This window comes from Panthera pardus, unplaced genomic scaffold (genome assembly GCF_024362965.1).
Source record: "Panthera pardus isolate Hobbes unplaced genomic scaffold, ASM2436296v1 HiC_scaffold_10, whole genome shotgun sequence".
Classification (NCBI taxonomy): Eukaryota; Metazoa; Chordata; class Mammalia; order Carnivora; family Felidae; genus Panthera; species Panthera pardus.
Genome location: NW_026526655.1, coordinates 67,328,974 through 67,341,886, shown reverse-complemented (window position 1 = coordinate 67,341,886; position 12,913 = coordinate 67,328,974). Strand labels below are relative to the sequence as shown.

General features: G+C 37.0%; 1 protein-coding gene and 1 long non-coding RNA gene across 4 annotated transcripts in view; one reads left to right on the top strand and one right to left on the bottom strand.

The window, feature by feature from the left end:
* Positions 1-12,913, top strand: part of LOC109272174 (uncharacterized) — a 37,880-nt gene that overhangs the window by 23,397 nt on the left and 1,570 nt on the right. The window contains exon 5 of one of the 2 annotated variants that reach the window (XR_002082332.2): positions 3,228-3,478. The exons of the other annotated variant lie outside the window; for it this stretch is intronic. This is a non-coding gene — a long non-coding RNA (uncharacterized LOC109272174). Of the gene's footprint in view, positions 1-3,227; positions 3,479-12,913 lie in introns of those variants that run through there. 2 annotated transcript variants of the gene reach the window in all.
* The window catches only part of SLC38A11 (solute carrier family 38 member 11), a 56,261-nt gene continuing 53,648 nt past the window's right edge, over positions 10,301-12,913 (bottom strand). For both annotated transcript variants that reach the window (XM_019458093.2, XM_019458102.2), the window contains one exon: positions 10,301-10,803. In XM_019458093.2, coding sequence (XP_019313638.1) covers positions 10,510-10,803 — 294 coding nt within the window. In that variant the 3' untranslated portion in view covers positions 10,301-10,509. The remainder of the gene's footprint in view (positions 10,804-12,913) is intronic.

Sequence of the window (12,913 nt, the reverse complement as noted above, 5' to 3'; positions counted from 1 at the left end):
TTCCAAGGGTCTAAAAGCCTTTGGACCAGGAATCTGGGCTAAAGACCAAATATTAGAACAAAAGATGCTTATAGCACCTCTATCACTTCAAAGAAAATATGAGTGTTTTAGGAGCTCTGTGTCAGGAACTGGAGACAGAGACCAAATATATATTTCTTATTATGTCACAATAGCATTGTTCCAGTTTTGGACACAATCTACATAGAAAATGACTGAAAGGTAATAAACCAAATATTAACGATAATATAACAAAATGTTAGCAAAACCAAAATATTTTTATTTACAATGTGCGCTTTATAATTTTGTAACAAAAATACTTTAAAAGATGAGCATATTATAATTCAAATCTAGAAGATTATTTTTGTAAAGTATTACCTTTCTTGAGCTGAAGAATGACTTTTATGTAAACTATTGAAAAACCTTAAAAACAAAATATTTGGCTATATAGAATGAAAAACTTGTTTGGTAAAATAATGATTAAAATTAAATTAAACCTACTATATAATGATTTCTTCATTTTATAGATAAGAAAAGTGAGGGTCAAAAAGGTTAAATTGTAGTACCCAGGTGACTCAGTTGGTTAAGCATCTGACTCTTGATCTTAGCTCAGATCTTGATATCAGGGATGTGAGTTCAAGCCCAGCACTGGGCTCTGCGCTGGGTGTGAGGCCTATTTAAAAAAAAAAAAAAAAAAGGTTAAATCACTTTCTTACATGAATAAGGACAAAGTTGAGATTCATCCTTCTAACTTTGGACCCAGACTTCCTGCCTTCTCACGCTGATGACTGAGGAAACCCAGGTGGCTGCCACTTAGATAAGGGCTTTCTGTGGCTCACCCTTGTAGTCAAGAGTTCTTGCAATTAGAATGAGAAATATTCTCCATTCTCTGAATACCAGACCCTCCCTGAATTTAAATTAAATTATATTACTCAGTTATTGTTTGCTTCAAAATAGAGCATACTTTTTTTCATTATTTATTTATTTATTTAATTTATTTTAAGAAAAAGAGAGAGAGCACTCCTGCACTAGTGAGGGAGGGGCAGAGAGAGAGGCAAAGAGAGCATCCTAAGCAGGCTCCACGCTGTCAGCACAGAGCCAGACACAGGCTTGATCCCATGAACTGTGAGATCCCATGAACTGTGAGCTGAAATCAAGAGTCAGCCAACTAACCAACTGGGCCACCGAGGTGCCCCTCCCTAAGTTTTCAATGTTAACAAAGTGGGGTGCCTGGGTGACGCAGTCGGTTAAGCATCTGACTTTGTCTCAGGTCATGATCTCGTGGTTCATGAGTTCAAGCCCCACATCGGGTTCTGTGCTAACAGCTCAGAGCCTGGAGCCTTCTTTGGATTCTGTGTCTCCCTCGCTCTTTGCCCCTCCCCTGCTCGCGCTCAGTCTCTCTCTCTCTCAAAAATAAAAACGTTAAAAATGTTAAAAAAATGTTAAAGTAAATACAGGTTCATCTTTATTAAGGAAAAATGTATTTTAAGCTGTTCTTCATTGGAGAATGTGTCTTAAGATAGTGAATATTTTGTTTAATCAAACATTTAATCTAGAAGTGACATAAGGAATATTTTTGGTGACTTTCATACATTTATCTCTTAAGTTATCCTCTCCATGCATTTAAATATAATTGCTATGTTCAGGCTTTAAATATTTAATGCAGTGGTAATCCTTTCTGCTCTCTACCTCCCAGATATGACCATAAATTCAAAGCACATTCCCATGGTAGAAACTTTCTGACTTATTCATTAGGGCTTTTTACACACAAGCTAGAAGTCAACAGGATGCCTTAAAATTTTTCATTTGTAATATTGTTTTTATCATAGTTAAAAAGAAATTGCAATTTTTATCTAAAGAAAAGGTATGACTAGTTTGTTTCAATCTTAGACAGTGTTGGGAAAAAAACCTCATTTTTGATTGCATGACTGGGAGAAAACACAATACACAGAAATGGGCTTTAGTGTTATAGCCACGGATCATGATTTACAGTCACTTTTCCTCCCCAAACCCCAAGAAATGTGTTACCACAATTCTCGTGAGTAATGGAAGCCCTTGTTTGGGCATAACAGATTCTCCAGGGGTTGTTTTTCTCTTTAACTAATTTTCCTAGTGGATTCTGATGAGCCCCCCTCCCAAAAGACAAGGCCTGGTACATTAGTGCTTCTCAAACTTGGACATGAACAACCTTGGGCTGTTACAATGCAGATGCTGCTTCAGTCAGTTTGAAGTGGAGCCTGAAATGCTGTGTTTCTAAAGAGCTCCCATGTAATGCCCATGCTGCTGATCCATAAACCATACTTCTCAGGGCAAAGCAGTATAACCACCTCCTAGTTCTTAATCAACAGTAGATACTGCACATCTGTGAACCCTGTTATGGGCTTAATACATTTGTGTTTATCTTGTCTGTGATTGGGTTCTATTCTGCTTTTATGGAACTTCCTCCAATCAAAGGGGGACAATTAAAGAACTTATGGATCTATTTGCCACAATTATTAAGCATTCTGTGTAGTGTTTCCTGCAAATATCTTTCTTGTAAGTGGAAAATCGGGAATGGTGACAAGAAGGAAGAGAATGAGAACGGTTTTTGCATGCTGGTCAGCAATGGCAGCAATAATCTCTACATTGACCTAATGGTAGAATAAGTGAAGTTGCTGACGAATTGCTCTAACTTCCTGTGAGCTCCCATCCTTCAGTGGGACCTGATCCCTAGAAATGTGGTGCTTAGGTGCTGCTCCATATCTGGTTTATTGTCTCCAGGTTGTCCTCCCTTCAAAACTAGCTCTCATGGTTCAATTCGTAAGTTTCTTTTTTAACAATTATTTTGTACAAGGTGGTCTAAGCACTGAAAAGGAATCAAAAGATTGCCACTCTTAATCTGTTTAATACTTATCTAGAAAAAAATTAAGCGAGTTGCAAAAATAAATAATGAAAAATTTCAAGAACAGCTCTGTATTTTATTTCATCAGAGAACACAAGGCAGTACCTAGAGGCTCAGCATTAGAGGACACCTTGACGAGAAGATCATCAAGTTCAGTTTTTATTCAGCAGTGAACTGCCCCTGTGACATTACAGGCAATTGTTTTTCCAGCCTCCAAGTTGTCTCAGTCACAGAAGGCTCACCAAGTCCCAGAGTAGCCCATGCCAACATTAGTGAACTCTTAATTATTAGAAAGTTCTAATTTACACTGGATTGTTCCTTCTATTAACCATCAGATATATACCCTTAGTTTTGCAGAAGAAGAAAAGCTATGGTCTGCTGGAGAAGACTGGGAAGACTTTTCAGAAGAGGAGGCATTTGGGAAAAATCTGAAGTTCTGCTGGAATTTAGGGAGGTGGAGAGAAGTGTGGAGGGCAGCATTCTCATGAGCTACCCTTAAAGTTTAGAGCTACTCTTCCTAATTGTTATTCTGGATCCTTTCACTTATCCCCAGTGTTAAGGAATGACTCTGTTCTAAACACTGAAAAGCCATCAACAATATGTCAGATGCCTTGGTATCATTTCATAGAAGATATTTGAGAAAATGAATAGAGAAACTTTTCAGATTTTCCTCATTTATAAAGCAGATGATTATCCACCCACTACTGCTAGGCCTGCTCTAATGTAATTCTGAAAGGCCAGATTTATCCAGAGTGTAAAGGAAGTGGGCAGACACACAGCTGTTGTTTGGAGAATAGTACTGGTGTTGAGGTGAAAAATTACAATGGCTGAAGACACGAAGTAGAGGCCTTCAGGGGGAACAACTTTAAGCCATGTGGGTTAACTTTGTTGGGAAACCATAGTGGTCAACCTTCTGTTACCCATTTGGATAGACAGCTCCTATTTAAAGCCATGAACCCACATTTGAATTTTATGCAAGGCAGAAGTCTTCTGGGCTTCTCTTTTTATGGAGAGCAAAGTCACCAGAAATGCAATTCAGAATATAAATCACAGGGTACGTATACATAAGGAAATGTCTGCTTTAAAAGGTCAGATTGTCTTCTAGAATAAAGAGCCTCTCCCATTGTGTTTATCCAATCAAGCAGCCCCTTCTATAAAACCCAGGGTTTTCTAAGCCCTATTTTTCCAAACGTTTAAAGGTAATTTCCTTCCCTTGTCTATTCTTACAACTTTTTAAATAAATCTAAATTCATTCTAAAATGCACTGAGACACAGAGCACATAAAACCCAAGGTCATATTACTCAACTTCCAGCTTATCTACATTTTGTACAAGGAGGAACAATAGTTAAAAGTTGTAACTTGGAAAATTCTCTTTAAGACTTTACAAGAATGCAAACTTGTGTAAGAAAAGTCAGAAGTCCTCCAAAGACTGCTGTTCTGGGATAAAGTAATTTTTCTTTGCTGTGTGTGTGTGTGTGTGTGTGTGTGTGTGTGTGTGTGTGTGTATGTGTGTGTGTATGCTTTATTCTTTTCTCCTTCAGAATGTAAAGATTAAAGAACAATGTTGTTTTACAATGGGACCTGACTCTAAGAAGCCTGGGCTGGGTTTGTTTTTCTGGAATTGGCCTTGTCCTCTGGCAAAACAAAATTTAAAAATGATAAATACACAGCTGCCACTGTCTTGGATATAAACATTTCCAAAGCCTTTCAAACTTAAAACTCAAACTGATAGTTGCCCAAAGTGTTCTTAAATTTTGTCTGTGTTCCTAAACCACCTCTTGTTTTCAGTGCTCTATACAATTACTGAGCTATTTGCTGAGATTAGGCAAGGTGATAATTGTACCTAAATCATAAACATATTTGGTTTAAAGTTTTGACACTTAGTTGTTGTTGCCCTGATGACACAGCAAACATGCAGAATGGATGAGAGACACCATGAGGAATAATATTAAATATTAAATTTAGGAATAATATTAAATAAAGGGGTTAATGTAAGTTTTCTTGATGGGTTATAAAATGGAAGTAGATATGTATAAATTAGATAAATTCAAATCATTAAATATTTATCAGGCATGAGTAAAAAATGAGCATACACTGGCAAAAAAAGAAAACTAAATGTAACATGGTCTTAGGTCTTAAAGAGCTTATAATTAAGAAAGATACAAGTAAATGTTTAGTTAGCTGTCAAAAACGAGTGAAAAGATGTGCTGATTGGTATTTACTTGAAGAGTCCTTTTATGACTATCCCAAATAATTTCTCTGTAGGTTCTGTGCATAATAAAGCAAAACAAGAAACCCAACTCAATTATTTAAACCAGCTTGGTAGATGAATGACTACATCACATTAAAATGCTACTTTACTTTATATGACAATCATTATAGCCGGAAAAAATTCAATAAAATAATACGTATGGTATAATTAACCATTTTCCCTTTTACGCCATCAATCTCACTTCAAATACTTGTGTTTACTATATTCAAGTCTCCTTGCCATGAGATATGAAGAATAAAAACAAGCTTTAAAGCACACTGTTGGTCCTCAACTAGCTTTCAGTCTGGCTAGACAGAGAGAGGGGCTTTCCTCATGCAACATAAGTATAAGAATCACAGAATTCCAAAGGAGGAAGAACTGATTTGCAGCTAAAGTTGTCAGGTATAGAACAGGGAGAAGATCAAAGAATTGATAGAATTTTGATGAGAGGGAGGGGTTGAATATTCAGGTGAGAGAATGCCAAGAATTTAGGGGCAAAAGTGGCAAAGATCAATTTTAGTGTAAAGAAATGTGTTAGTTATGTTAGACTAAAGAGTCCCTTCCTGTGGTTCATGGAACAAAAGACCAGAATGCCATGTTGAGGCCATATTATGAAAGTTTTGAATACAGGCTGGAGTTTGGAGTTTGTACTTTATTCTATAACCACAAGAGTTCCATGGAAAGATTTTGAGCAAGTGGTGTTATTAAACATCAGTGTAATAATGTCAGTTTAATACGATGATTCTCAGAGTGATCACCTTGAATGGAAAAGAAACCACAGGCAAATACTTATGTAAGAGGCTGTGGCATTAGTCTAGTGTGAGTTGATAAGGATCAGAATCCAGAATCAGGTGGAAGTTAGAAATGGACAGACTAAATCTGTGTGCGTGTGTGTGTGTATGTTTTCATAGAGCACTTAGCATATTTTTATAAATGAATAATATAATAAAAACTCCAAAACTAAATTTACCGATAATCTTTATTGTGGATGAGCAAACATTAGTGGAATGATTATTAGAAGTGTCCTATACAACACTACTACAGGAATTCTTTATCTGCATGATGTTATGAGTCCAGCCCAGTTATACTTGTGTTCCCTATGTAATTTTCCAAGTAAGACATTCCACTGAGAGTTTAGTCCTAGGAAAACTTGGTGTACTTTCAAGGAACTGGAATATTTCCTTCCTTCTTTTCTTCCTATGAAGCTCAGGCAACCTTCTCTGAATGCCTGTAGGCTCCACACCAGGCTTTCAGCTTAACCACTGCAGCTGTGTTGACTTTAGACTGTAATCTGTTTTCTTCTTTGTTGTTAACTCTCCTCCCCTCTCTTGTCATTACTCTTCACTAATCTTACAGTCTTGGTTTCTCCTCTTCCCTCTGTAAGCTTCTCTAAATGATTTTTCAAAGAAACAAAGGATAAGGACGTTTAATATGTGCCAGTAGCTTTCCTCCCTCTGTCTCTAGCCTCAGTTTTCTCCCTGAGCTCCAGCACAGCATTTCTACTTCTTGCTTGTATTTTGCCCAGCCTCTAAACAGATGGTACCATCTAGCATCTCTCTTATGTCCAACCTCCAACAATATTCAAATGTGATCTTTGAACCAACAGCAGCAGCACCACCTGGGAACTTTTCAGAAATGCACATTCTCAGGCCTCACCCCAGAGCATTGAACCAGAAACTCTGAAGGTGGGTCCCAGCAATCTGTGTTTCAATTAGTCCTCCAAGGGATTCAGACACATGTTAAAGTTTGAGAACCACTGTTCCAGAGAATATGCTCGTTTCTCTGTCCCAGTCTATGTGGTTCCCTAACTCATGGTGTCTCTCATCCATTCTGCATGTTTGCTCTGTCATCAGGGCAAATTCTTTATACACTTTTCAGAATAAGTATAAATTCCTAAAGAAGCTTATCTGATTGGTGTAGCTAATTATTGCCCTTACCACAGTTAGTATTTATGAGCATCCCACCCCAAGATCACTGGCTGGCCCATGCTTGAGCCACTCTTGGGTTACCTGTCAGTGGCCAGCTCAGCTAAAAAACAAAACAAAACAAAAAACAAAACAAAACAAAACTGAACCCAAACCAGACTAATACTGCTTTCCTGAGAAGATGGCAGCAGATACACCAGAAAGAGGACCGCTTCTGTCCGATAAATTAATCTTTAATTAAACTGATGTAAGCAGTATGTCTTCAGCAGAGGACTAGTGGGGATTTTCTTAGTTGTATAACCTGGATTTCAGGGTCCTTTTAGGAAAGACAAGAGGCAACCATTACAGCTTGACACCATTGGAGATAGAGGCAAGGAGGTCTCCCTGCTGATACTTGAAGATGGTTCAAGTCAGCTTGAGATGAAAGATCCTATTATAAATTGTAACATGGACAAGGACCCAATTCACAAATTACACAGGTGCCATCCAATCTGTACTCTTAAAGGAAACGTATTACTAGATGTTTACATTAGTGTGTCAATATACTATTCCCTTTATTTCTTAAATGAAGAAACACTTTATACTTCCAATTATAGTGATAACCTGAGAAATTGGTTTAAAGTCCTCAAGTTGCTGTATTAGGGGCAACAAGTTGCAAGGAGGGAATGAGTTTAAGTAGAACTCTCTCATTAAATTGAGGTAGAAAATAGAAGGGGGTAAGTTCTCAAAGTTTTGCATGGTAGCAAACTGAAGAAACAAGTATTCTCGCAAATAGAATATTTGCAATAAAAAGTAATTGCAATAAATAATTGCAAATAAATAAATTTATTTATAATTGCAATATAATATATTGCATATATATATTGCAATATAATAATTGCAAAAAATAATTGCAATAAAAAATAGATGTGTTTCAAAGATTTATTCTATCATAATTTGAAAGATGTAGTGGGGCGCCTGGGTGGCTCAGATGGTTAAGCGGCCGATTTTGGCTCAGGTTATGATCTCACGGTTCACAAGTTCAAGCCCGGCGTCAGGCTCTGTGCTGATAGCTCAGAGCCTGGAGCCTGCTTCAGATTCTGTTTCTCCGTCTCCCTCTGGCCTCCCCTGCTCATCCTCTGTCTCTGTCTCTCTCTCAAAAATAAATGGAAAAAAAACATTAAAAAAAAAAAGAAAGATGTAGCTATAACTGGGATCAGGGCAGTTTTGTTCTACATTTGATTAGGAATAAAAATAAAACAAAACAAAACAAAAAAAAGAAAAAGTATTGATTAGGCATTAATGCGATACTCAGTTCCTACCAGGAGGGTGTTTTGTTTTTGGTTTTTTTTGTAACCTACTTGAAGAATCAAGGTTAATTTAACTTTTGGTATCTGAAGCAATACCCAAACAACAAGATAATAGATGGTTAAGTGCTAAATTACATTATCCTTGATGTGTTTCTCTTTGTACACTCTTGGAATCTCATCTCTTCTGACTTTATCTAATAACTATGTAGGTCAGTGTTTCTCAGTCTTGAGTAATGCAGAGATAGACTGTTGTAAAAATTTTTTATATTCCCTCAGTATGGAATCAAAGTATTTTATTTTTTTACCAAAACATGTATCAATCTAAAAATAGGCACATACCACTTAACCTTATGATTCTTAAACAACTATGAAAAACAAATCTACAAGTCAACTACAGAAAAGCTATACAGCCCATAGCATTTAAACTAATTGAGGGGCATGGATAATGTTTTATTGAAGCAAAAATCATACTCCAAGCCTGAGCATGGTTTTGCCTAAAGTACAGCTTTCTTTGCTATCCACAGGTCTTAGTCTGAATCACATGATGACTCAGCTCTCACCTCTTTATTCAAACTACTGTGAAACTATCCGTTATATACTTCCTGTGGGTTTTTGTTTTGTGTTTTGTTATTTTTTGTTTTGTGACTGAGATTTGTACAAACACATCGTGTATTAACACTGCTTGTGGTATTTTCTGTTTGGCAATGGTTAATAAAGTGCCATGTATTGTCAACTTGAAATACAAATTAAAAAGTGAGAAATAAAATTTGGGGCGATTTGGTGTAGGGTGGCCAAATTTTGTTTGACTACTTTTAAAAGATTGTCATAGATTTGAAGATATGAAATCCTCATGAAAAGATATTTTAAAATCCTCATTAAAAACTGAGGGCAGCTGTGGAGGACACAGCTGTGCCTACCAGTTCCCCTACAAGGAAGCATGTGGTGCCCCAGCCACCAAAAGACAGCACCCAACTCTCAGTTCCTGTAGGGTTTGTTCAGCTGCCAAGAGCTTCCCAGTCCATGGGCTCGTCCTCCACGAGTGCCCACATTCAAGGACCGATGGAGGCAGTGGTGTTACAACTTGGCTATTTCACCTGAACAGGGACAAGTCTTGAAGGGCCACAGATGCTCCAGTTTCCCCATGGACTTGGCAGAGGCTTTGTTGGCCTGTGCTACAGTTCCATCTTGCCCTCCTGATGCTGCATTCCTCCTCTCTTCTGTTAGTGATGATGCTTAATAAATACCCTGCATGCCAAACTCCATTTCAGTGTCTATTCAGGAAAATCCAGTCAACAAGCACTCTTGAGAATCTCCCTGAGGATCACTGAGGAGTAAGAAAACCTCTTCCGTAGCCCCGATTCTTCTTGCAAGGGTCTAGTCTCCGATTTCAGCTTCCAGTTGTATACTCTCACCAGTACTTGAAATCAACGGGTCCAAAGCTGACACATAACCCATCTCTTGGGCTTGTGCCTCAGAGAAACTTGTGGATTCCCCCCCCGCCCCGTTTTATAATCTATTTAATGGCACTACTATTGTATTCCCACAGGATCCAAACTTGAGAGGTAATGTTTATTCCTCACACATCTTGCTCTATACAGTCTATTATTCATGCTTCTTAACACAGGAAGAACTTTACTCACTTCTCCAGGGATTCACTCCCTTCTAAACAAGGGATGCTGTTGAAATTATAATGGAAACGTTCACTTTGCTCTTGGGATATCTGTTCCCTTCAGTAGTTTTCACTTTCCTTTCTCTTCGATTCCGTAAACTTTAAAACACACAACGATTTTTTTTTGTAAAGGATATGTATGCAAAGTTCCAACCCACAATCATCTACTTATTTTGGAATGCAATATGTTGGCTCCCCTATCAAATACAAGAATGATGCTTTGAGAGGATGGCAGCAAGTGCCAAGGCCTTCACTTTTCCTCCTGCAATTAAGATTAGTGCAGCAGAGTCATTAAAAAATTTTTTATTTTGTTTAAAATAAAATAATAAAATACAATTTTCTTTTCTTCTTTATCTTTTATATTGGTCTAAAGACTAAAGAAAACCAAATCTTGATAAATGCCAAAATGATAATTTTGTAGTACACAGACTAAAAACGTGTGAATGTTACAGTTTAGAAGTCTATGAAAACATACATACTTTTTAAAGTAGTCAACTCATTGAAAGATACTGATATTTAAAATGGAAGGTTGTGTTGTCAGTTGAAAATGAGAACCTGAGATGTTTGTGAGGGAGAGATTGTCAGGAAAGCAGTAGAACATTTCCTGCCCGTGGGTGCAATCTTGAGGATTTGTGATGGCCATGACGAACCCAACAACCATCACCACAGCACCGACAGGAAGCATGACACAGGCCATAATCTTATCTGAGTGTGTCCTCGGTTCTTCAGAGAGTTTCAGATAGCATGCTGATGGAATGATAAAAATTAGTGGAGCTGCACAGAGCACACCCTGCATATTGAAAACAAGAAATAACAATATGTTACTGAACGGAGCATTCCTTGGACAGGTTTAAAAAAACATTTACAAAATATATTTGTCATTGTACATATTAAAAGTTTAATAGGTTTAGTTGAATCAAACAAAGGAAAGAAAAATAATCCAAGGGAGACTTAGGAATAGGTTTTCCCCTTTCTGATAATGTGTTTACAAATGAGAATAGTAAAATAACATAATAGTATATCAGACTAAGAAAAACATGATCAGAAAATAATAATTTAGAAAATAAAGCAGATGGCAAGGTCAATTTCTGGCAAACTCTTGAAACATCCCATGTTTTCAGTCACATCATATTTCCTTATACTCATTATCTCAAATTACTGAGTACTTACTATGCTGTTCAAATATGAGAGGTCTATTTGTCATTTGTGTACAAGAGGGGACTATTGGGAAGTGTGTAGGGGATATTATCTTTCCTCTTTTTTCATTGTGTATGAAAGTAGGTGCCCCTTGGAATAAAAAAAGATAACTATCACCCGAGGGCACTTAACATGAAATAACATTTCTAAATTCTCTTTCAAGTAAAACCAAACACGTTAATTACTCTAGAAAATTGACAGAACTAAATGACTATGACTCATTCACCCTCCCCCACATTAGCTTATGGGTAAGTCCAACCTGAGGGGGCATGTCAGATTGAAAATTATGGGCAGTAGTGTTGTCTATTATAAAAATACCAAGAGTTATTGACTTAAAAGAAAAGATACTTTCCCCTTGAGGCTAAATATGCACTAGACACTAACACATGAAATAATGTTAAAATTTAATGCATTTTAGGCAATATAGAGTTTTTAAATTATACTAAATGTGAATTATATAGTAAACAAAATATAACACATATTACTAAGATATAACAAATATAATTACACAACAAATGATACTCTCTTTAAATTTTTTTTTAACATTTATTTATTTTTGAGAGAGACAGAACATGAGCGGGGGAGGGGCAGAGAGAGAGGGAGACACAGAATCCGAAGCAGGCTCCAGGCTCTGAGCTGTTAACACAGAGCCCCAGGTGGGGCTTGAACCCACAAACCATGAGATCATGACCTGAGCTGAAGTCAGATGCCTAACTGACTGAGCCACCCAGGCGCACCACAAATGACATTCTGTTAAGCCATAAAACACAACTTTTAAAAGCACACTAAATAGCAAATATGATATTGGTTTAGAATTAAAAGCTTTCCTTAAAATATGTTTTGCTATATTTGAAACAGTTATAATGGAAATTTGTAAATACACAGAAAAGTAGAAAGAATAGTATAATGAAACCCTATACACCTATCACCTATGGTTTGATACATGATTTTAGCAGATTTTCCCCAGGGAAAAATCACAGAAAACTGATTTTGAAGCTGGATGATGTAAAAACAGATTAAACCTTAAAACAGTTTTAGAAGAAATATTTTCTCAATATTATCATTTACTAAAATTAGTATTATACTAAGTACTATCCTCATACCAGAAATATTATGACTATGATCCAAAACTATAACTTTTTTTAAATTTTTTTCAAAAATAGAAGTGCAGAGAAATGAAATGAGACTATTCAGGCAGTATCTAAAAATTTGGAGATTAAGAGGGACCACACTTCATGGAAAATACGTCTACAGTCAGAGATAAAGAATGAGAAAAGAGTGCCAAATTGTATTCTTTTTCTTTTCTAATGTTTATATATTTATTCGGAGGGAGAGAGAGAGAGAGAGACTGAGCATGAGCTGTGGAGGGGCAAAGGGAGAGGGAGAGAGAGAATCCCAAGCAGGTTCCACACTCAGCACAGAGCCCAAGGCAGGGCTCGATCTCACAAACCATGAGATCATGACCTGAGCCGAAAGCAAGAGTTGGATGCATAACCAACTGAGCCACCCAGGCGCCACCCCCCCCCCCCCCGCCACCCCACATTGTATTCTAATACAAAATATAAGGACATTGTAATTTTGTCATTCATAGAACCTGCATAAAAATAAGTACCTACCAAGGTACACAGATATAAAGAATTAGTTTTCATTTGGCAAGAATTGAATGAATTATGGATTCCTTAGGCTGTATCATAACACTTGAA